Here is a 25,048-nt window from a genome sequence, read left to right as displayed (position 1 = left end):
ATAAGACAAGGTACTTTCTCTCCAGGAGCCTGTGGTCTAGTAGAGAAGACAAACTCATGAATAGGTGACTATATACCAATATGGTAAAGGCAGAATAGGATAAATGCTCAGACATGATGAAATTTAGATAGGGAGAAGGATTTGTGGGATGCTGAAAAGGCATTCTGAATGTCAAAAATGTGTGACTTGGAGTCATGAATGGTAGAGGAGAAGTTTTGACTAGCACACATGCAAATGTGGGCTTATATACTTCAAGAGCCAGAGGTAAAACCTGTTAAAAATGAATGTGGCACATTCCTGGGGAAAGCTTGGACAGGTTTATTCATATTAGGTTATCTTAACACAATTTGTGCATTAGAGACTCATGTTGTGACTTAATTCTTTCAATAATTCTGTCTTCAGCAAAAGAAGTTAACAAAAAACAAGTGTGCTACAAACACAATTTCAACGCAAACTCAGTTTCCTGGTGTTCAAAAACTGTCGATGTGTATTGTCACTTTACCAATGCTGCTAATAATTCAGTCTGGAGCCCATCTATGAAGCTGAATCTGGTTCCTGGTAAGAACGTTTTAAATTACTTTAAGATGTTATAGTCAGGGCAGGGACTTATTTATTTATTCACTCCCTCATTCATCCCCATTCAATAAACATATGTTAAATACCCTCACTGTGGTAGGCCCTGGGCTCACCATGGGGGTATTTAAAAGAAAAGAAATAAGCCATGTCCCCTGGCCTCAAGCCTAGGGAAGAAATTGTGATAAAAAAAATGTTATTGGCTGGGTGCCGTGGCTCACGCCTGTAATCCCAGCACTTTGGGAAGCCGAGGTGGGCAGATCACAAGGTCAGGAGATCAAGACCATCCTGGCTAACACGGTGAAACCTCGTCTCTACTAAAACTACAAAAAATTAGCCAGGCGTGGTAGCATGCACCTGTGGTCCCAGCTGCTCGGGAGGCTGAGGCAGAAGAATCGCTTGAACCCAGGAGGCAGAGGTTGCAGTGAGCCAAGATCGTGCCACTGCACTCCAGCCTGGGCGACAGAGATTCCGTCTCAAAAAAAAAAAAAAGTTATTACGTGTAATACAGTAAGAGCTAAATGGAAATGTTGTGGGTGGCTTAGCTCTGCTAAAGGAGTTCACCAGGCGGATAGAAGTGGACAGTATCGACGTGGTTGAGGTCCTTTGAGATTTCAGCAAAGGGAAGGTGTCCACACTGCACTGTTTTTCTGAGACAGGGCTACATGAAAAGAATTAATCTCGAGAATAGGCAGCTGCCTTTCCCATCCTTTGCCACCACTGAGTCAATTTGCCATCATATAGTATCTTTGAGGTGAAAGGTCATGATTTGCAGAGTCATTGCTATGCTAGCCCTTGTTGGGGAGCTCCCCTCAGCAGCAGGGAGGGATAGATCATCCTAATACAAGGTCATCTTAAGGGAGAATCTTATGTTAAGGCAAGAGATAAATGATGACCCTGGGCTTCTACCATAAGCAACTCCTCATCCTCTTAAATCTTCCCAGCAACAGGACTTGTGATAGACAAAGGATCGTTATCAGCAAGCTTGTTTGAGTTTACTGAGTAGTTTGTGGTCATTCTCACATGTTGGCAACTAGCCTCTGGGCACCAAAACAGGAAACAATTTAGAGTCACTTTCATCTGACCTTTGCACGCACAAGTACAACCCCTCCAGGGTGCAGCGAAGGTCACCTCTTCTTTTCCCCACCACTCATCTTAGCCAACACATTTTATTCACTTATTTTTGTCCTTCTCCTCTTTCTTTATACCAAATATGGTTTCGCTTCTTTTTCCTAGTAGAATATTACTTATTTAAGATTTGTATACAGTGGTTAAGATCTTAATGTTAAAGAAAAGTGTTGGTGAGGGAGGGGTCTCATCAGAGTCAGGGTCCACTGGACATGAGAGATTCCACAGCAAGTGTCATTTCCCCATCCTTGCCTGGTCATGAGAAGAGGTGAAATAGAATCACCTCTAAGGGAAACCAGAAGGAACAAATGCCTAAATATATTGATTAGAATATTTAGGTCATGGGTACCTGGAGTTCCTACTACCAATTATGTCTTTGGATTATGGCAGTGATTCTCAACCTCGACAGCACACTGGAATCACCAGGGAGGCTTAAAAACCTGCTGATGCCTAAATCCTAGCCCTGACGATTCTGATTTACTTAGCCCGGACACTGGTGTTTTCAAAAGCTTCCCAGCTGATTCTGATATGACACAGTTAAGAATCTCCAGATGAAGGTATAAAATTCTGTTATGAAAAGGAAGTTCAGATTACAGAAGTCAGGTTCATGTGGAAAGCAGAGAGGGGCTTTGGAAAATCAGGGGCAAAATTAAGAAATTGGGTAGCTCTGAAAAGGTGACTGAAAGTAAAGATAAATGTGAATTCAAACATCAAAATTCTACCTTGGCCTGACTGCGTTTCTACTATATTGTCTCTTCCTTGCAATTATCCCTTTTATTTCAATGTTTCCAACACAGGGGAAAACATCACATGCCAGGATCCCGTAATAGGTGTCGGAGAGCCGGGGAAAGTCATCCAGAAGCTATGCCGGTTCTCAAATGTTCCCAGCAGCCCTGACAGTCCCATTGGCGGGATCATCACTTACAAATGTGTAGGCTCCCAGTGGGAGGAGAAGAGAAATGACTGCATCTCTGCCCCAATAAACAGTCTGCTCCAGATGGCTAAGGTGATCCTTAAAGCTTTCACTCTGAGCTCTTGGTGGGGCGATCTGTCTGGCTGATCATATTTCTCAGCACCTAGGAAAATGGGTTTGGAGCTGCTTTGTGTTGCTCCAAAACTACTTTTATTTGTGTATTTCCAAAGGAGATGCAACCCTAGAAATGCAAAAAAAAAAAAGCCTCAATTCAAATACTAAGACAACTAAGTATGTGTTCTGCTCTCAGACCAGCTAGATACCTTAACCTTGACTTCTCAGTACCATGTGTTCCATACCTCCAGGGGGCAGCGGTATTATCCTCTCTCTTATTGCTCTCCTTTGAGTAATTTTGATATCAAGAAAATTGCTATAATCCTTTCAGAAAAAGGAGCAATAAAAAAAAACAAGCTTCATCAATTTCTTTAAAAAAAATAGCTGGGCTTGATGCTCTTACAAGTATGAGATTTTCTAACTACTTGGAAGTAACTTGTGCTTTTGAAGAAGCAACTACCCTGCCTCTCTTACCTATAATAGAGGTGACCGCTATGTAATAGGGCAGAAGTTCCTTTCCTTCTGTCAATGTAAAAAAATGGGACCTCCACACTTGGTTTGTTGTTAGACTCCTAAAATTCCACGAATTACATTAAAAAAATTCTGGTGATGCAACTGGTGAGGTTATAGCCAGTGATGACATCTTCAGACAACCAATTCCAAATCCTCTCACCACTGGGAAAATAATTGAAAAAAAGGGTAATACTTATTTGTGTTTCATCTAATTAAGTTCTATCTCTCCTCTTGTCTCACACCAAATTTATTAAAATATCTACTATGTGCAAAGCATGATTATAGGTGCTGTCAAGGTAAATGGGCCAAATCAGATCTTCGTCTCTGATTTGATAAAGAAAATAATCAAATTGGGTAGTTACATACACATTAATTTGGCTAAGATAAGAAGATCTGCTTGAAAAGAATAAAAGGCATCTGAGCTGGACCTTGATGGCTGAGGCATGAGGGATATAAATTATCCTAATGAAGAAAGATAGAAATTGTAATCTGAACTCGATGTGGGCCCAAGTCCCAATTCTAGATACCTACATACATTTTCAATGGAAAAGGATTATGCGGCTCTATCATGCTTCTTTTGATTTATCCATTCAGCATATACTTACTGGATACTTACTGTGTGCTGAGTTTTATGACTTATACTATGTTAGGAATTATAGGAATGAGAAGAACGTAAAGAAATGTAGCACATGGTCCATGTTGTTAAGGAGCTTATAATTTAATTGGCGCAATATAAAAATTAGAACACAAGATGACACTACTGGAGATACCACAAATGAAAGTATGTTATATAAAACCAATACTTATGCCTTCAGAGGAAGGAACTTTCCTGGGTTGGAACATCTATCAAATGCTTTTCATAGAAGAAAGAATTTGAGCTATTCTATGCGATTAAGTAAGAGAGAGTTAGAAAGCAGAAGTGTAATCATACAGGTAGTGTAATCATACAGGTAGACCATATAATCTGTCATCCAAGTCAGGACACATTTTGAGAATATAAGAGGGCACTCTTAATAAATACACAAGGAGAAAAGGTATAAACCAGAACAGTCCCTGGAAAATTGGAAGGGTCAGTCACTGTAATGATCGGCAGGGTAAGTGATATGAGGAAAACCGAAAAGTAGCAACTGTGCTTCCATGCCGACTATCCAAGTGACCATTGCACTCAACTTTAACCTACTTCTCTAGCCATCACATCTAGCTTCCCTTTTTTGTTCCAGTTAGCTATCAGGTTGACATATGTTTGTTCCCCTTCTGTGTGTGGCCTTATGTCATATTCTGTTCTGAAGAGCATGCATGGAGTGCTTAAGGGATAAGCACATCATCTTATGGGACATATTTATGGAAATGGAGCAAAAAAGGAAACAACAGATGTGAGAGATTTTGCCAGGAATGGATCAGCTGGATTCGATAGCTGAATTGACTGGTAATTTTTTTTGTGTGTTGGCTTTTGTTTTACTAGGCTTTGATCAAGAGCCCCTCTCAGGATGAGATGCTCCCTACATACCTGAAGGATCTTTCTACTAGCATAGACAAAGTGGAACATGAAATCAGCTCTTCTCCTGGGAGTCTTGGAGCCATTATTAACATCCTTGATCTGCTCTCAACAGTTCCAACCCAAGTAAATTCAGAAATGATGATGGTGAGTTTGCTTAACCTTTGCAGGAGTTTTGGGTCTTACCTTTTCACCCCTCAGAATTTGTATTCAAGAAACTTAACTCCTCTCCATTGCAGCTTCTCTGTCTTTTCCAGAGCAGTGCTCAGGATAGTTCTGCCAGCTATGGCTTTTAGGATATTAGGAAATGTTTCCAGTATTCATTTTGAGACCTTAAGAATATTTCTTAGTGAATCTCTGCTTTATTTTCTTCATTAAAATGGAATAAATTCATACTTGTTTTCCAGAAAAACTAGGAATTAAAGGTTTTCAGAATATACAAGATGATATTCTCAAAGGTCTAGCACTAAATGTGCACTTTAAAGGAATCGTGGGAGGATAGGTTCTGGAAGCATAGAGGTTCTGGGAGGATAGAGAATTCACCTACAAGAGTTCAAATGAAGACACTTTAATGAAGGGATACCTACAGAGGTAAAGACAGGGTTAACAAACAAACAAATAAACCAAGGGTGATGAGGCACTCAGAGACCAGCAACATTTAGAAGCCATTATCACCTCCTAGGAAAAAGAGGAAATAGTGCAGAGCCCAGTGAGAGCTGAAGCCTTAGAGGCGGGACCAGTCAGCAGGAGCTATAGTCTTGGAAGGCCAGAGCTATAACCAGACATGTGCTCAGGAGAAAGGGGACTGCAGCGGGGAGAGCAGTGGGCAGCAGGAAAAATGTATCTCCGCCTCCCAGGTTCAAGCAATTCTCCTGCGTCAGCCTCCCAAGTAGCTGGGATTACAGGCACTTTGGGAGGCCAAGGCAGATGGATCACCTGAGGTCAGGAGTTCAAGACCAGCCTGGCCAACATGGTGAAAACCCATCTCTACTAAAAATACAGGCTTAAGATTTAAAATAAAATAGTAAATATCCCTGCCAGCCTGCTGAATTGACCTTAGAGAGTAGGGTGTGTAGTGGGTGTGACTCTCACTGTCACCATTGCTAAATGCTTACTGGCATCTTTCAGTCTTGGGGACCCATCCTCTGCTAAACTCTGCCATAAGAAGGTCATACATCCCCACTGCCTGTGATGTCTCATTTTTGTTTTCTCATTTCCTCTTACCTTTATGCAATCAGTTTCTAGAAAGAGGTTGTTTTTTTCTTTTTTATGATTGAAAGAATTTGGTTAGTTTGACCCCATACCATTTCACTTTCAGCACGTGCTCTCTACGGTTAATGTCATCCTTGGCAAGCCCGTCTTGAACACCTGGAAGGTTTTACAACAGCAATGGACCAATCAGAGTTCACAGCTACTACATTCAGTGGAAAGATTTTCCCAAGCATTACAGTCAGGAGATAGCCCTCCTTTGTCCTTCTCCCAAACTAATGTGCAGATGAGCAGCATGGTAATCAAGTCCAGCCACCCAAAAGCCTATCAACAGAGGTTTGTTTTCCCATACTTTGACCTCTGGGGCAATGTGGTCATTGACAAGAGCTATCTAGAAAACTTACAGTCAGATTCGTCTATTGTCACCATGGCTTTCCCAACTCTCCAAGCCATCCTTGCCCAGGATATCCAGGAAAATAACTTTGCAGAGAGCTTAGTGATGACAACCACTGTCAGCCACAATATGACTATGCCATTCAGGATTTCAATGACTTTTAAGAACAACAGCCCTTCAGGTGGCGAAACAAAGTGTGTCTTCTGGAACTTCAGGCTTGCCAACAACACAGGGGGGTGGGACAGCAGTGGGTGCTATGTTGAAGAAGGTGATGGGGACAATGTCACCTGTATCTGTGACCACCTAACATCATTCTCCATCCTCATGTCCCCTGACTCCCCAGATCCTAGTTCTTTCCTGGGAATACTCCTGGATATTATTTCTTATGTTGGGGTGGGCTTTTCCATCTTGAGCTTGGCGGCCTGTCTAGTTGTGGAAGCTGTGGTGTGGAAATCGGTGACCAAGAACCGGACTTCCTATATGCGCCACACCTGCATAGTGAATATCGCTGCCTCCCTTCTGGTCGCCAACACCTGGTTCATTGTGGTAGCTGCCATCCAGGACAATCGCTACATACTCTGCAAGACAGCCTGTGTGGCTGCCACCTTCTTCATCCACTTCTTCTACCTCAGCGTCTTCTTCTGGATGCTGACACTGGGCCTCATGCTGTTCTATCGCCTGGTTTTCATTCTGCATGAAACAAGCAGGTCCACTCAGAAAGCCATTGCCTTCTGTCTTGGCTATGGCTGCCCACTTGCCATCTCGGTCATCACGCTGGGAGCCACCCAGCCCCGGGAAGTCTATACGAGGAAGAATGTCTGTTGGCTCAACTGGGAGGACACCAAGGCCCTGCTGGCTTTCGCCATCCCAGCACTGATCATTGTGGTGGTGAACATAACCATAACTATTGTGGTCATCACCAAGATCCTGAGGCCTTCCATTGGAGACAAGCCATGCAAGCAGGAGAAGAGCAGCCTGTTTCAGATCAGCAAGAGCATTGGGGTCCTCACACCACTCTTGGGCCTCACTTGGGGTTTTGGTCTCACCACTGTGTTCCCAGGGACCAACCTTGTGTTCCATATCATATTTGCCATCCTCAATGTCTTCCAGGTGAGTTTTACAGTATGGGGCTTTCAGGAAGATTTTATTTCTGCAGGACAAATTAATGATAGAAACACAAACAAGAGTAGGAATGGGGAAGGATTTCAGCCCAGAGGAAGCCTCAGCTCTAAAGAACAGTAATAATGAGAACTCAATGAGATGGAAAGGACACATTCTTCTGATCCTATGGAACCTCATGCTTTTTATCACCTACATTATAATTTAGTGTCATTTGCCAGTCTCTGCTAAATACACTGATTACACTAGTGAAAGGAAAATCCCCATTTGTCTAAGATTATCTTGATGTAGTCTATTATCTCCTAAATGAAAATCCTGTCTTTGTGAGGACAGGGATTGCCCCTTTCTTGTTCATCACTGTACCTCTATGCCTGATAGAGACCTTGGTACACAGTAGGTTCTCAATAATCATTTGAATGAGATAAATCCTATGTACCACATAGCAGCTTCTCTGGAAACATCAAAAATCAGAGAATGAATGTCCTGTGAATGCCAGACAATCTGCTTGATTATACTACAATGAAAAAACATCTTCTTTGCTCTCCTGCAGCACGTAACTAACTACAGTGCAGGCCAGTTTGTTAGAAGAACTATAACAGAGGTATAGATAGCAAGCTTTTAAAGCACAAGGAAGGAAGTGATTAATTCTGTTTCACCCAAGGGAGAGGTGGTAAGGATAGAAAAAAACCTGCCCAAGGATTGAGGCCACTGTGAGCTTGTGAAGAGGCAGAGGCTGGAGGTGCACTCGAGATACTGCTTTCAGAATGCTTGTGCCAAGAACATATGAACCTCGATTTCTGCTACTGGGCCTGTGTTTCCAAGCTATGAAGTTCATATATAATGACCTTCATGATATGCCTCATTTGGAAGGAACTAGTTATCCCACCCCATAGCCCAGATTCTTATCACAACTATGTAAGGAATATTGTAGACACAAGAGGTGTATTAACAGCATAACCAACAGGACCTCTGGTTCTCAACTAAAGGAAAATGGGAAAATAGAAAATATCCTCCTAACATCATAACATTTAGAGTCCCTTGGTGTGGACCAAATGCCTCTCTTTGAACAGTATCTTGTACTGGACTCATTCCATAAACTCAGATAGAAAAAGAAGTAGTACAAATTTAACACCAGGTTAACAGTACTTTCTCTTTTGCTGGACAATAGACTATAATTAAAATGCACTTCTTTTCAATCTTTTTTTTCTCAGGGATTATTCATTTTACTCTTTGGATGCCTCTGGGATCTGAAGGTAAGAGCAATGACAGTTTCATGTTTCTAGAAAAGCCTGAAGTGCTTGTGGCATGTTGAAGTTACGATAGCTTCTTTTTAACAATGCAGGTACAGGAAGCTTTGCTGAATAAGTTTTCATTGTCGAGATGGTCTTCACAGCACTCAAAGGTAAACCTTTTCTCTGCAGAGACTTTTCATTTTATAACATCGTGTATTCCACTAGCATTCTGAAGTACAGAGTACTAAATTTTTTCTTTGGGATTTTGATCAATTAGGCTAAACATATTGCATCCTCAACAGCTATATTTGGCATAGATCATTCCATTGTTTTTGCTTCTCAAGTCATTCTGCCTATTAAATAGAGCCATAGAGCTGTCATTGAGATGCTACTCCACATATTTAAATAGAGTTTAAAATAATATATGATATAAACTTAAGGTTGAAATCAAACGTTCAATGAGAAGCAATCTTCTGGGGAGATTCAAGGCATTAGAGAAAACAAGTTGAAGAATAATAATGGATAGAATTTTCTATAGTTCATTTTGGAACATAACTATTGCCCTTGGATATATCTGACTGCCTTTCACATGTCAGAAAATACTAGAAGCCTAACAAACAATAAAACTTATATTTGACAGTTATTTTTCTAATACAGATGATAAGATTCCAGTATTTTAATGTGACCTCTGGGAGTGGGACTAGAGATGCTGGCAGTGACCACTAGAGGGTGGAAAATCAATCCTCCTAGAGATGGAAACAGCTTTGGTTCCACAAATTTGCTTTGTGATTGTCCCTTTTTTTCTCTCTTCTAGTCAACATCCCTGGGTTCATCCACACCTGTGTTTTCTATGAGTTCTCCAATATCAAGGAGATTTAACAATTTGTTTGGTAAAACAGGTGAGTAGTGGCCTCTAGTTTCTCCCTGCTTGTCCAGAACACATTTGCTCAAATGGGGAGCCTCAACACCCCTACTCTTTCACCCCGCTCATGGCATTTACCTGAAATGCCCTCTTTTGGGGTAGAGGTTAAATAGAGGAACTTACATTTTCACAAATTACCAAAAAGTGGGTACAGAGGGCAGATGCCTTTGCTAAGCAACTTACAATAACTCATAAAGAATAAGATTTGGAGAATCTAGACAATGATTTGGAGAGCTATCTGTCAAAATATCATCCATCAAAATGAGAACTGTAAATTGCTGGCCTTGTCAAACACAGAGTTCATCTCAAATTGTGTTAAATAAGAGTAGATAGGTCATGTTTCAGGGTTATGGGGCAGCAAAGAATACATTTAGAAAATCTTACTACAGGATCTCACTATGTAGGTTTGTTTTCCTTTTTTGTTCTTTTTATAAAGTGTGCTTGTGTTACACATTGAAGTGTATAGAACTGTGCATGCATTATGTAAGGGATCACCCAAGTTAGCTATTCTGTTAGAAATATTACCTCTCTGAGCTCACTTCCTCATTTATAAAATAGGGTAATAATTATGACTTCATAGAGTTGTAAGAATTAAATAAGCAAATATACATAAAGTGCTTAGTATGGCACATGGATTATAGTAATTACTCAGCATTAGTGATGACACCGATAGTGGTAGTGGTGGTGGTGCTGCTGATACTTAAGTCAACCCTGCTATTATTGATTAAATTGGCAAAGGCCACAGTATCTCACTGAAAAAAAAATATTCACAGTTAAATTTCTACCTTGGAGATATGAAATGAATGGAATTAATAACTTTGGGCAACAGACCTCAGCTATTCTAGCAAATTGAAACCCCTGTCCCATGCCACCATCCATCCCCCCACAGGAAAATAAGCCCCAGGATTTCTTCTAGCTTTTTAAAACTGAACAGATCTCATAAATGCAGAGTTGAGAAATGCATCAATATTCCAGATGAAGGCTTTTCATATACAAGCAAATTTTGTGAATGCCTATAACTGTTAAAACTCCAGAGGACTTGGGTTTTTTTCTGCTTCAATTTGATGAATTACTTATGAAATGGGTGGACCTTCACTTCTGATTATGAAAGTCCCAATTGGGCATGTTTAGGGACCCCATAAGCACCGTAACTTTGGTTTATGTTGTCAGCATCCCCTAAGATCCCCCCAGGCCATGACGGAAACCTTGTTAGCGGTGGCAGTTCAGCAATCTGATGGTAGGGTGGGCACTTCAACACTTTTCTTGCCTGACACACACTCTCCACCCACTCCCTGTGCACAGTCCCCACCGCCCCGCAGACACAAGCCTGTGCAGTTGCTCCAAGGCTGCCTTCCTTGCTGTGCTGATTCTCAGCAGTTCTGTCGACATTCCTGACTCCTGCTTCTTTTTTGGTCCTGCCTTTTCTCCCCCTATAATTTTCTCTTTCCTTTCCCTTTACTCTCTTTACAAACCTCCACCTTCAGTAGAGCCTTTAGGTCCCTCCCAAGAACTTCCCCAAGTCACCACAACCCAAGAGGACCAGGGAGATTCCCTCATGCAGATGTTCCTAGACCATGCATGTGATGGCATGTGCAGGGCTTCCCACCTTGAGATCTTCCTGTCCTCTGTAGAAACCTGGCTGCTGGTATGATGTGAAGTAGTGACTGCTTGTTGGCTGCCATGCATGCATGAGAACGGCAGCTCTGTTAGTTCTCTGGCATTTCTGGGTCTTGGGAAGAGGGCAGGTATGGGTTGGTTTCCAGGCATGGCTGAGCTTACCTGGCGCCTGGACCACTGCTCCCCTGGGTCCCTTAGGAGATGTTCACACCCCAAAGTTCATGATGGCTTATCTTCAAGGCTGAGTTGCTGCTCTGTTTTTCAGGAACGTATAATGTTTCCACCCCAGAAGCAACCAGCTCATCCCTGGAAAACTCATCCAGTGCTTCTTCGTTGCTCAACTAAGAACAGGATAATCCAACCTACGTGACCTCCCGGGGACAGTGGATGTGCTTTTAAAAAGAGATCCTTGCAAAGCAATGGGGAACGTGTTCTCGGGGCAAGTTTTCCGGAGCAGATGCCAAAAAGACTTTTTCATAGAGAAGAGGCTTTCTTTTGTAAAGACAGACTAAAAATAATTGTTATGTTTATGTTTGTTCCCTCCCCCTCCCCCTTGTGTGATACCACATGTGTATAGTATTTAAGTGAAACTCAAGTCCTCAAGGCCCAACTTCTCTATCTATATTGTAATATAGAATTTCAAAGAGACATTTTCACTTTTTACACATTGGGCACAAAGATAAGCTTTGATTAAAGTAGTAAGTAAAAGGCTACCTAGGAAATACTTCAGTGAATTCTAAGAAGGAAGGAAGGAAGAAAGGAAGGAAAGAAGGGAGGGAAACTGGGAGAAATGGAAAAAGAAGAAAAAGAGAAAGATGAAAATAGGAACAAATAAAGACAAACAACATTAAGGGCCACATTATAAGATTTCCATGTTAATGATCTAATATAATCACTCAGATAGTGCAACATTGAGAATTTTTTTTAATGGCTCAAAAATGGAAACTGAAAGTAAGTCACGGGGAACTAACACTTTGGGCAGCATCTTCCTGATGTCTTCTTAGCTAAGAGGAGGAAAAAAGGCTGAAAAAATAGGGAGGAAATTCCTTCATCAGAACGACTTCAAGTGGATAACAATATTTATAAGAAATGAATGGAAGGAAATATGATCCTCCTGAGGCTAACTTTGTATGTTAAGGTTTGAACTAAGTGAATGTATCTGCAGAGGAAGTATTATAAAGATATGCCATTAGATCCAAGTGCTGATTAAATTTTTAGTTTATCAGAAAAGCCTTATATTTTAGTTTGTTCCACATTTTGAAAGCAAAAAATATATATTTTATATACCCTTCAATTGCCAAATTTGATATATTGCACTGAAGACAGACCCCTTCATATATTTAATGGCTTCAAGCAGGTACTTCTCTGTGCATTATAGAATAGATTTTAATAATCTTATAGCATTGTATATTATTATTGCTGTTGTCACTGTTATTGTTATTGTGGATAATGGCCCTTGGTGTGTTGCATAGCTCCCTATGTATTCTCTGTTTCCATCTTTAAGCTCCCAGACCAATATACATTAAGAGTTTTGCATGGTCTAAGTTGTGTTTATTCCAACCACTTGGAAAGCTCCTGGAAAGAAATTTTACATTCGGTTGTTCTGTGCCCCTAATGACACTTGACCTTGTTGAACAAATGGCAGAGCCTTTCCCAAGGATTGGATTGTTTGTGAATTATCTGCATGTGTGCTTTTTTTTGGTGTGTATTTCATTAAAAAATATAAATATTTATGAAAATTGCATCCATATTAGAGTTAACCGTGCTATTGATACAGCAACGCTACATTGCAAATAAAAGTCCGATCCCAAAAGGAGAATGAGACAAAAACAGAGATGTGGGGCTACTCAGGATATGTGGGCTGTGTGGCAACATAAATGGGCCCAGCCGTTAGGAAGATAGGGCAAAAGAGGCTGAGATTCAACAGCCATTTCTTTATTGAGGTTCAAAGGAGTTTTCTTTTACTATTTTAACCCTTTAAAATATCTCTTTTTATTTTTAATTTTAAATTCTACTTAAATTCTACTTCTGCTTCTCTTTTCTTCATGGGGAAGGCGAGGTATGGGACAGAGGTGGGACAGTTCATGTAAATGAACTCTTTATTTCTACATATTCACAAATGACATAGACATCTACTCCCACATTTGCCTGAGAATTGTCACATCCCGGTCCCAAATGAATGGTGCATTACTGAAAGTCCCTAAAGGAAATCATTGCTATGCTCTAAGTGCATGCCATGTTCTTCAGGAATGAGCAACTTTGGGCAGAGCTTGGTACTAAGAAGATGGAGACAGAGGTTGGGTTGGGGGAAATCCCTTGAATTAGAATTAGAGAAAGAAGGCCTTTGACTGGTTTGGTTCCTGGAGTTATATCAAGAAGAATCGAGCCAGGCTTGGAGCACAATGCTAGCAGGGCTATCTTGACATGATCAATCAAGGAAAGCACACAGTATCAGGAGCAGGATGTGGTTGTCATGTTCAAAAATTCAGTGGGACAAGAAACGCTGAACTTCCACCCACTTCAGCCAGGATCCCTTGGGGAATTAACTGTGTTCAACTGTGAAGGGAACTTTCATTATAGCAGGAGCCTGTGGGAGTTACACAGGATGTGGATCTGGCCCACTGCTCCATTCGTTAACTGGGGCATGTTCCCTTATCCCCAACACACACAAATACACACATGCACACATGCACACATGTGCACATACATGCATGCATGTGCTTCACCCTTTCAAGCCACAGCACTGGGTCCAAATTCCAGAAAAGCTATGAAAGCACATAATTGGAGAAACACTTGCTGGTTTTCTGCCCACTGCAATACACATTAGCCCAGCCACTACTCTTTCCCAAGAAAATCCTAAAATGAACAGTAGAATTCAAAATTGTAGAAGAGCAGTTATGAAGCTGAGAATTTTATGAACGCAGGAGCCTCACTTGGCCCTGGGGTTGCCATCTCTCAATCAGCAATGATTACAAGGCTATTAGTAGCAGATTTCTGAGAATGAAGGCACATTAAGTTGTGCGATCTACTTTGTTCCTAAGGTGCCCAGTGCTTCCCTGTGTTCCTGACATCTCTCAGTGTATAAAGACAATTCCCTGGGCCTAAACTTTCTTGCATTAGGAGCTTTCCATTAAGTCAGTTTCTTGCAAAGGGCTTTGTCCTGATACGTCAGAGTCTGTGAGGTTAGAACATTCACAAATGAGCAGTTAATACAGATTACAGGAATATTCTCTGGGAATATTCTAAGTCCAGACTAACACTTCATCTCCTGAGTAAGCCAGATGTCTGCCATCCTCCTCCCCCATTTCTTATTGTTTGCATGGGGAAATGGTTAAATAAATGTCTGTGGGGTTTTCAGGATGTAGGTTGCTAAAGCCAGAAATTAAGAAAGACTGTGAGAAGTCACGGCCTTTTGTGGTTTGTATAGAGAATTTCAAAGAGACCCAAGTTGAAATGCTTCAGAAAAAAAAAAAAAAGTTACATGGAGATGAGAAAGATTACAGCAATTAGTAAATATAGAAAGGAGGTGTGGGTGAGTTATTGAGGTGAATGGAGCAGGAAGTCACAATCATTTAAAGACAAAAAGAAATAGGTGGTCCTAGAAATGCCGGGTAGGCGGAATGCATTTATTTTGTACCATGTGATGGTGAAGTCAAATAAGGCCTCCTCATCCCAAAGAGAAAACCCAGTGACCCGGGCCAGTAAAAGTCTGATTCTTCAAGTGTTCAAAATGAAGGTGGAACTTACAGGGAACACACCTTCTGATTGTGGTTTTAAAAGGGCAACGGGAGTAGTGTCTCATCATTTCAAGAGGACGGTAGTTTAGCTTTAATATTAGGTTCTGTTGGTTTCTAAAATCATGACTTGGGATTTAAAATCACATCATCTACGCCAGCACACAGCTATGCTTCCTTTCCATTCTGTAACAATGAAATATCTAATGAGATCTTGAGCTGTCTTTGTAGTAATTGTCTGCCTTCTTGCAATGTGGTGCTGCTGCTGCTCAGGCTTCTGCATGTCACCCAGAATGCCGCTCCATTCTCCAAACAGCAAACGATCCTTTCCATCTTCCAGGCACGGGGGAGGCCAGCAGCTCGCTGCTGAATTCAACTGGCTGTCAGGGCTGATGGCTTCCCTCACCTCATCCGCACTCCCAAGCCGTGTGCAAAGATCCAGCACGTTATAGAAGGTTTAAACAAGGGTCCTTGAAGTAAAGTTTTCAGAGCCAAACGTCTGGCAAATAAACAGATGCCTGTTCCAACATTTGTGTGAGGATGGCTTGAAATTTTCATTGACAGCTGAAAATAGAGCCCTCATGTCCTATAGATGAATATAAAGGATGTGAGGGCTCTATTCATCCTCTAGCACATTCTAGACAGAAACCAAGTTTCCCACTGTTAGTGAATATGGAGTGGACAGAAGAAGAAAAGAGGGGAAATGGGCCAACTCCCGAAGCCCGCTCTGTGCCAGACCAGTTCTTATCTCCAAATACCATCTCTATGCGTCAGGGGTGGTCATGGGGGCCTTGGTCGTGGTGTCCAACGATTCAGACACAGCCTTCCTGTCTATTCTTAAATGATTTTATGCACACCCATTTTCCCCCTTTTACCTGTAAACTTTGAAATGAAGTTGAAAGGCCACCAGTGTCCATGACAGGTCCCTCTGCACACATGGGACATGGTTAGGAGATACATCAGCCTGTTCCCACTGCGGGGTTTTTATTCTCTCATGCAGAGCCAAGTGAAAGATGTCGGTGACTACTGAAGCCCAAACAGAACAAACCCAGAAACCTGGGGGGAAAAAATGTCTTTATTCTCAGCATGAAAGGCAAGAGGACCTGACTGGGCAAGTGGTGGGCAGATTGCTGTCACGGCCCACTTCCGATGACATTAAACAATAAAACCCAGGAATGACTTTGGGCCCTGCCTTTTTCGGATTTTGATTGGGACCATCCTGGGTTTTCCAGATTTGCCAGCCAGCCGGCACCCCAGCAGTTGTAGGAAGAGGAATTGGACTTTGATTAACCGAGAAAAGCCATGCACGCGTTTTCTGTTTTTTTTCTGGAACTGTGAGGGTTTTCCCATGCCCTAGGGGCTCCCTCACAGCTGTCCTATTACAAGCATTCCCGACAGGAATCTCCAGCTGGGTTGGAGTGACAGCTGGCCTCCAGCACCGCAACTCCGCAACCACTGCTGGCGTCTCCTGAGGCTCGCGCGCCCCCTGCTGGGCATGAGAGGAGGCGTCCCCGCTGCGGTCCAGCCTCAGGAAGCGCGTGGGAGGCAAAGTCAGTCCCGCGGATGACGCGCCCAATGGGCTACCTTCAGGAAGTAATTTGATCATATGGACAGAGCGAAGATCAAGGCATAGTGGATAACAGAAACCAGGAATGAAAAACTCTTTCACTCCCGCCTGCTAACACTTTTATATTATGATCCTTGCTGGGAAAGGGTAGTCAGAAAGCAACGTAGGACTGTGGAGGGAGGGAAATCCCAGTCACGTAGTTTCAGCGTGTGAAAGGCAAAGGAGATTTCAGGCCCCCAATTCACTATGCAAAAAGGAAAAAATTAAGATGGAAGCTGAGTCATGCAAGAAACAGCGTTTTCCGTCTGTTGCTAAGCAAATAGCTAACAGATGAAAGGCCAGATATCTCCACAGATAGCTACGCTAGGTTCACCTTTTATGTAAAATGCCGATTTACTGAGATGAATACATCACTGACTATTTCCCTACCTGCTCCTTTTCTCAAGCAATGCATGGATTATGCAATGTGACCATACCCTCCCTCTTTCGCCTCCACTTTTCCCCTTTAAATACTGAAGCCCTCAAAATATCTTTGCAGAAAGACACAGACTGTCTCTGTGATTCTGTGTTCCTTTCTTCCAATCGTGTTCTTAATCTTGGCAAAATAAACTTCTAAGTTGATTGAGACCTGTCTCAGAGACTGTTCGGTTTACAAGTGTGCATAGCACATCCGCACGCAGGCATACATTTCTGAGGCATACTCGCTGGCATAGCTCCTTCCTTTCTCTGTCCCCCCTCACTGACAGAATCTCATTTATGACACTAACAACAAAGCTGAAAGCCCCAGAAATGATCTGGTTCACCCATTCCAGACAGGTTGCTGGAAGGTCGTTTGAGGAAGAAAAATGGGTGCCTTCCATGTTTCATGGGAACCTAATACTTTTTCCATCAAGGCAGCTGCAAAAGGATTAACATAGGTGGCCCTATTCCCTTTCCTAATTCATCCATTGAAAGCCACTGCTGGCCTGGATTTTCATTTTCAATCCGTGATGAATCTGTAGATGAATCTGCAGCTATCCCAGGGCAATCTGACAGTCCAGCCAGCAGCTGAGGCTGGATGACAAGTTCCTACCCTAGCCTCTGAGCACACATTGCTAACGTGTGATCTGAGAAGACCCAGGAGAAGTCAACAGGGCCAACTGCCAGCAGGGTTGATCCTTGGAGTAGAGGGACAAGCTGAACTGGCCTTGAGTAATGAGACAGACAGCTTCCCAGTTTGGGGGGATGTCACGCACCTTGGCCTGTTGCTCCTATCCCCTCGGAATAGCTCTCACACCTTCTCCCTCATGTTGGACATTCCTTTTACAAAAACAGAAATCTCAAGGACAGATAAGGTTAAGAAGGTTAATCTCAGGTTAATCTCAAGGAGAGAAAAGGTATGCAAATATACCTCTGGGTGAAACACAGTAACTTAAATTTACCCTTGAATGAAAATGGCTGGTAACTATATAACTATGTTAACCAACATTTTTTGAGCCCTTGCTATGTCTCTGGTGCTGTTCTAAGATTTTTATGTGTATAATTTCATTTAAACTCTGTAGCAAACCAAAAGTAACTAAATATTCTTTTTCTTTGCATTTTTAGAGGAAAAAACTAAGCACAGAGAGGTAAATAACTTGTCCACAGTCACACAGCTGAGGACCAGTAGAACCAAGATCTAAATGCAGTGTCTGACCTAGAACATGGGCATGTATCCACCTCCTTATATTGCTTCTCTACGCAACCTGATGCCAGTTACTTGCTTAAAAGTAGGCTTCCATAGCAGGAAGAGTTTCAAATGCACAAAATGAGAGAGGAGAACAACGGTGACAGAGAGGGTGGAGGAGTTAAGGCTTCTCTCAGCTTCATCTCACTTTATAATTCTATCTTGGGGCAGCCCAGGACATAATGACCAATGTGCTGGGGAAACTTCAGAGTGCGCCTACTTCCTTTTTAAGTCTCTGATGAAACATCAAAGAATTCCTGCTGTGCTGCTTTATTGAAAGTAGATCTCAACTTAGCTATCTCAACCCCCCAGCTTGAGTCTTCATTCAAGTGAGCTTCTTGTAAGATCTCAATCACCAGTGTTGCTGTTTTTATTTTCGTCTCAGATCTATCAAGAATTCTCAGAGTGTTGGATGGCATTTAGACATGTAGGAAGAAAATATGGCTTCCCAGAAATGAAGAGTGATTCTAAGGCTATGTTTAAACATATCAAGTGGAGATTTGGGACATTTGTCCTAATACATTTAGCTAAGTCATGATTTTCCTTATGATATGCAGACTGAAACAGCAGCTGATTTGCTACTTGAATGCTTTGCATTCTTTGCTTCATTTTGCATGGACAGGTGTATTGGGCTGTTCTTCAGCATTGATTGACAGCCAGTTTGGCAAATGTGGTATGGTGGTTAAGAGCATTGGTTCTAGAGCCAAACTGTGTGCTTTTCAATTGCAGGTCCACCACTTCTTAGTTTGACTTTTGGTAAAATAACTCTTTCTGCCTCAATTTACACTATGTGAAAGGAGATAATAATGGTACAGGCTCCATGGGTTCTTATAAAATTCTTATAAAGCCTACAAAATCATATCTGGCATGCGATTATTACAGAATAAAGTTAGTCTTTATTATTTTGCATCATACTGTGTGTGCATAAAAATTATAGTAGATATGTATCATACACACATATATACATCATGCATCGTGACTTAACCACATTTATTAGGGCAAATGTTTCAATTCTCCACTTGATATATTTAAACACAGCCTCAGAATCACACTTCATTTCTGAGAAGTCATATTTTCTTCATATGTGTCTAAATAATATCCAACACTCAGAATTCTTGATAGATCTTGATAGAACACAGATTTAGACACCAGTTCTATTCAGAATCAAACTACATATGCCTTTTACATTGTCACATTTAATTCATGGTTAAGAGCTTTTGAGAGTAATGTCAAAGGTACGTGACATCCTAAATCATAACTTTATCAAGGTTTGAGTTTAAATCATGCTCATTATGAAGCCAGAATGGGTGAATAATTCACATAACAAGTGTGTGAGCCTGGTTAACTTCCCCATGTCTGCATTTCAAATCAGTTTTGGTAATCTTACATATTACATAATTTTATTTAATCTTCAAACTAATTTCATTATTTCTTTTCTTTACAGATGAGCCAATTATGACTATAGCAGTGGTGTTAATTAAGGCTTTCTCAGTTACACGTAACAGAACCACATTCAAACTAGTTTAAGCAAAAGTGGGCACTTACCATATAATGGGAAAGATATTAGATTGGTACACCTTCAGGTACAGCTAGATTCAGGTGCCCAAACAGTGTTCTCAGAGTTCTGGCTCTGCCCTTCCTTTTACATTATTGCCTCTCTTAGTGTATTTATTTCATTCCAAGGTAGATCTTCAAAGGAGAGAAATTTATGAGGTCCACAGACCCATAGATAGAGATTTAAAAAGAAGACCAACCCTTTTCTTCTCCAAATGTTCGTGTATATGTGGCAGTACATGGTATCATGATTGGCTTAGTATGAGCCATATGCTGGCCCCATAGATATAATTATATCCATTAGGATCATGTTTTCTGTCAGTACCAGACATTCAAAATAATGGTGACTTAAAGTAGAAGTTGATTTCTCTAACACAGATAAGCAGCCCACGACTGGTGTGGCAGCCTGGCTCAGTGCAGTTCTCAGAAGTCCAGATACTTTCTATTTTTTAATATGCTTTTCCCAAGGTCACCACGTGGCCCCATTTGGCAGCTCTCACTCTGGCCATTAATCCCGTTATCAGTCATTAGGATAGAGGAAGGGACTACAGGTGTGCACCAAGACTCCTTTAGGAAAGGTTCCCAGAAGCTCACATGCAACATTCCTGCTTCCATTCCATTGGCCTGAATTTGATCACACTACCTCACTGTATCAGTCTGTTTTCACACTGCTATAAAGAACTACCTGAGACTGGGTAATTCATAAAGGAAAGAGGTTTAATTGACTAGCAGTTCTGCAAGGCTGGGGAAGCCTCAGGAAACTTACAATCATAGTGGAAGGCAAAGGGGAAGCAAGGCACATCTTACATGGTAGCAAGACTTGAAAGTGAGAGAGCAAGGAGGTGTGCCACACTTTAAAAACATCAGCTCTCATGAGAACTCACTTACTATCACAAGAACAGCATGTGGGAAACCACCCCCATGATCCAATAACCTCTCACCAGTTCCCTCCCTCCACACATGGGGATTACAATTCAAGATGAGATTTGGGTGGGGACACAGAGACAAACCATATCACCCATCTACCTGCAAAGGAAGCAGGAGAATGTAAACTAGACTCTGAGTAACTATTTGACCGGTTGGAGTTTGGGGATTCTATTACTGAGAAAAGAAGAATGGATGTTGGTGACCATTTTTGTTGGGGGCTGGTATCTGAACATCTCCTCTGCCTCCTGCTCTCTTCTCATACCTTTCTTATGACCCCATTTTTCTATTCTCCTTTTATTCTCTTGACCAGATAGGATCTTTAAATGTTTTTAATGATTTTCATTGAGCTGGTGAGCCACACATGGGTCAACTTGTCCTAAATTTGTCTAGGCCCTAAGGGATGCTGTGACCCAGATAAGGCCCATGTCTCAATCCATTGTGGGATTCCAGAACCAGTCCTTGGTAAAATTGTGGAAGGCAAAGAGAGATGGGTCTTGTCTTTACTCTGATATCACTGTTAGCTGCAACTCTTACACACATACACACACACACACACACATCCTGTTGGGCTGCCCTACCCATATCAAATCTTTCCTATCATATTTTTTCACATCGGTACTCATTAGAGGTCACTGGCACCTGACTCTGTTATCTTCCATCCACCATTCATTAGAGTTTTCAAGAGTTTGCTAAATGACACTCACAGCTACAGGATAACTATAAATCTTTTCTTTGCTTAGAGACTTTTGAAAAACATATTTATATTAAAACTGACATAAGAAAGATGTTTTAGCCATATTTATAAACATATAGAAATTTGAGTAGGTGACTTATCATCCATAAAATTGATATCCCTAATAAAGAAAACCAAGTAAAAAAGACCTTTACATAGTGTTCCATATAGATTAGCCTATATTTTATAGCACCTTCCAAATCTCTAATCTTATTAAGGTTTTCTGTAGTCAAACAAGAATAATAGATTCTGCTATTAAGTGGCTCTGTGACCTGCCTAAGGCACTTAGCCTCTCCAGAATTGCCTCAGTTTACCCAAATACAAGAGGTGGACTTCAGAATCTCTAAAATTTAATCAAGCCATAAAACAGATGATATAATTCATGAGAAAGGCAGAGCTCAAGAAGGGAAGGTGTGAGATCCATCTGTAATTTGCTTGAAAATGCCTCCATATAGGTATTACACTGTATACAGCCTGCAGGGGGACTATAATCCACACCCTGGGGGAGGTTAAATAGTATGCAAAGTATTCTGAAAAGGAATACACACTCCAATAGCAGTTAGTTAGTATTTGAAAGATCCTAATCAAAAGTCTCTACTGGAGAAATATCTGTTGCAAAACTTTAAATATTTCTATAGCAAGCTACACCAGAGGGTTTGTTATTAGTATAAAGGATGCTTAAAATAATTTTTGCATTGGTTAAATACAATTATCAAGACAGCTATAGGTACAATACTCTGGCAGGCCCAGTGAACTAACTTTTGGGGTAGAGCCTTAGACTAGAACTCTATTTGGTCCTACTTTTCCCTCACTTAATACAAGGTTTCACTGGCTGATCCAACTAGAGCAGTGATTCCCAATAAGTAATGATTTTGCCCCTCAGGGGGACATTTGTCAATGTCCTAGAGATTTGGGGTTGTCACTACTGGAGAAGTGTGCTATGAGCCTCCAATAAGTAGAGGCCAGGGATGCCACTAAACATATCACAATGCAGAGAACAGCCCTCACAGAAAAGAATATCCAGCTCAAAATATCACCAGGGCTGAGGTTCAGAAACCCTAGGGTAGAGTTGACTGATCTTGGCCTTCAGATTATTTGACTGTATGTGTCTACAATGAACCTTTAATCCAAGAGGCTTGGTGGTGGAGCACTTAAAAGGAGAGAGCAGAGACTTCCCTACACCTACAAAACAGGTTGGATGGCTATTTGTGGGCTTGATGGTTTATCGGGGCAACCAGACCCCAATATTTCAATGTAGGTTGTATTTTCCCTAAGTGTTGGCTGGTCTGAGAAATAAAGAGAAAGAGTACAAAGAGGAATTTTACAGCTGGGCCTCTGGGGGTAACATCACATATCGGTAAGTCTGTTATGTCCCCTAAGCTGCAAAACCAGTAAGTTTTTATTAGGGATTTTAAAAGAGGAGGGGCTATACGAACAAGGAGTAGGTCACAAAGATCACATGCTTCAAAGGGCAATAAAGATCACAAGGCAAAGGCAAAATTAGAATTACTGATGAGGGTCTATGTCCCACTGTGCATGTATTGTCTCGATAAACGTCTTAACAGAAAACAGGGTTTGAGAGCAGAGAACCGGTCTGACCAAAATTTATCAGGCTGGAATTTCCCAATCCTAGTAAGCCTGAGGGTACTGCAGGAGACCAGGGCATATTTCAGGCCTTATTTCAACCGCATAAGACAGACACTCCCAGAGCAGCCATTTATAGACCTCCCCCGAGGAATGCATTCCTTCCCCAAGGTATTCCTTGCTGAGAAAAGAATTCAGCGATATCTCTCCTATTTGCACGTCCGTTTATGCGCTCTCTGCAAGAAGAAAAATATGGCTCTATTCTGCCCAACCCTGCAGGCAGTCAGACCTTATGGTTATCTTCCCTTGTTCCCTGAAAATCACTGTTATTCTGTTCTTTTTCAAGGTGCAGTGATTTTCTTATTGTTCAAACACACATGTTTTACAATCTGTTTGTACAATAGTGGTCCTGAGGTGATGTACATTCTCAGCTTACGAAGATAATGGGATTAAGAGATTAAAGTAAAGACAGACATAAGAAATTATAAGAGTGTTATTAGGGAAGTGATAAACATCCATGAAATCGTCACAATTTATGTTCAGAGATCGCAGTAAAGACAGACATAAGAAATTATAAAAGTACTAATTTTGGGAACTGATAAATGTCCATGAAATATTCATAATTTATGTTCTTCTGCTGCGGCTCCAGCTGGTCCCTCCTTTCAGGGTCCCTGACTTCCTGTAACAATGGTTAACAAATATGAACGTGTAGCAGAATTTAGTTTAAATCTTGATTCATTTTAACATCATCAGAGAGGGGGTTAGAGTTCCCATCCACTTCTAATTATCAGAGGCTCCAGATATTACTGAAAGAACCTGACATTTGTGAATGGCCAGATTGGCTCAGCTCAGTTCACAGAAGGAAAGGATACAGATAGGGATGTATCAAGGATATGGTGGGGGAAGCCTGAGACATTTTCAAAATTTCAAGCCACTATGACTTATTCCCACTATGTAAGATTCAAGAAGTCAGACACTCAGATTCAGGGAGGATTTCCCACATTTTTCATGTTGCTCATCTAAATCCCGAATTCTACACTGCCTAGAGATTATGAAATGCTTAATTTCTACCCACTCCCCATCCTACATGCCCACTCTGCAATCACCATCCCAACACCGTAAAAGAATAAAGTATCTGCTAGTCCTCCTGGAATTATTGAGGATTTGGGCTCAAAGAAAAGCTGAATAACATGTCAGATTTATGGTAAGCCAGATCATTAATCAATCAACAGAGATTTCCATTAATCATCAAAAGTGATAAACATAGATAATATGTTTGAGAATCTAGAGAGAAATAAATATCAAAATGCTTTACCCTCATTCTGGTACCTCCTTATCATTATTTTGACCTAGCAGTTTTAATTTGGAGTACTAGATGAAAATACTAGGTTATCTTTGAAATTTTAGCTTCTGCTTCCTCCAGAGAGAAACTCATGTATTTAAGAAATGTCGTCATTGGTTTAGGCTTGGGGCCTTTCCATGTGAGACAGACCACAGCATGCTCCTTTTAATAAAACAAAAGGACAATAACAACAGCAGCAGCAACAAAGCCTAGAGTTCACTTCTGAGGTCAGATACTGAGCAGAGTGTTAAGGGCACGGCTTTCTTTAGGCTTAACTGTGAGGTTAGTGGAGGTTTGCAGGACTGTGAAGCGCAGTGAGAAACAAAGCTGGAATCCATTTCCAATCCGGTCTTGGGAGATAATACAACTGGGCTGGTGACAGGATAGCTTCCTATCTAATCTGAACATTGAATAGTAATATTTTCATACATATTAAACTCTTAAGATAGGTTCATATTCATTATCCCATTGCATTACTCTGCTACTCTGTAAGTGGTAAAGTCATGTGGAAGGAGATAGTCAGCTACTATTTCCATTTGACAAGTTAGTAAACTAAGATCAAGAGCTTAAATGATTTCTTACTAAAATTACCCAGCTAGCTGGATGGGCAATCCAAGCCTGCAGCCAGGATGTTTGGCTTCCAGACCTGTTTTCTATCCACTAGAGCAGTGGT

At 41.3% G+C, this 25,048-nt stretch overlaps 1 protein-coding gene across 5 annotated transcripts in view; it reads left to right on the top strand.

The window, feature by feature from the left end:
- The window catches only part of ADGRF5 (adhesion G protein-coupled receptor F5), a 102,396-nt gene extending 89,354 nt beyond the window's left edge, over window positions 1-13,042 (top strand). For 2 of the 5 annotated variants that reach the window (XM_054557610.2, XM_002816961.5), the window contains exons 14-21: window positions 403-558; window positions 2,499-2,707; window positions 4,704-4,883; window positions 6,055-7,449; window positions 8,670-8,711; window positions 8,801-8,860; window positions 9,505-9,589; window positions 11,495-13,042. In XM_054557610.2, the coding sequence (XP_054413585.2) occupies window positions 403-558; window positions 2,499-2,707; window positions 4,704-4,883; window positions 6,055-7,449; window positions 8,670-8,711; window positions 8,801-8,860; window positions 9,505-9,589; window positions 11,495-11,574 (2,207 nt within the window). In that variant the 3' untranslated portion in view covers window positions 11,575-13,042. Of the gene's footprint in view, window positions 1-402; window positions 559-2,498; window positions 2,708-4,703; window positions 4,884-6,054; window positions 7,450-8,669; window positions 8,712-8,800; window positions 8,861-9,504; window positions 9,590-10,782; window positions 10,850-11,494 lie in introns of all 5 variants that reach the window. The other 3 variants (XM_054557609.2, XM_009241937.4, XM_024248817.3) reach the window with 2 other exon arrangements.
- The last annotated feature ends 12,006 nt before the right edge of the window (window positions 13,043-25,048 follow it).

Source organism: Pongo abelii, chromosome 5 (genome assembly GCF_028885655.2).
Source record: "Pongo abelii isolate AG06213 chromosome 5, NHGRI_mPonAbe1-v2.0_pri, whole genome shotgun sequence".
Lineage (NCBI taxonomy): Eukaryota > Metazoa > Chordata > Mammalia > Primates > Hominidae > Pongo > Pongo abelii.
Note: the sequence above shows the minus strand (reverse complement) of the source record. Positions and strands in the feature narration are given on the sequence as shown.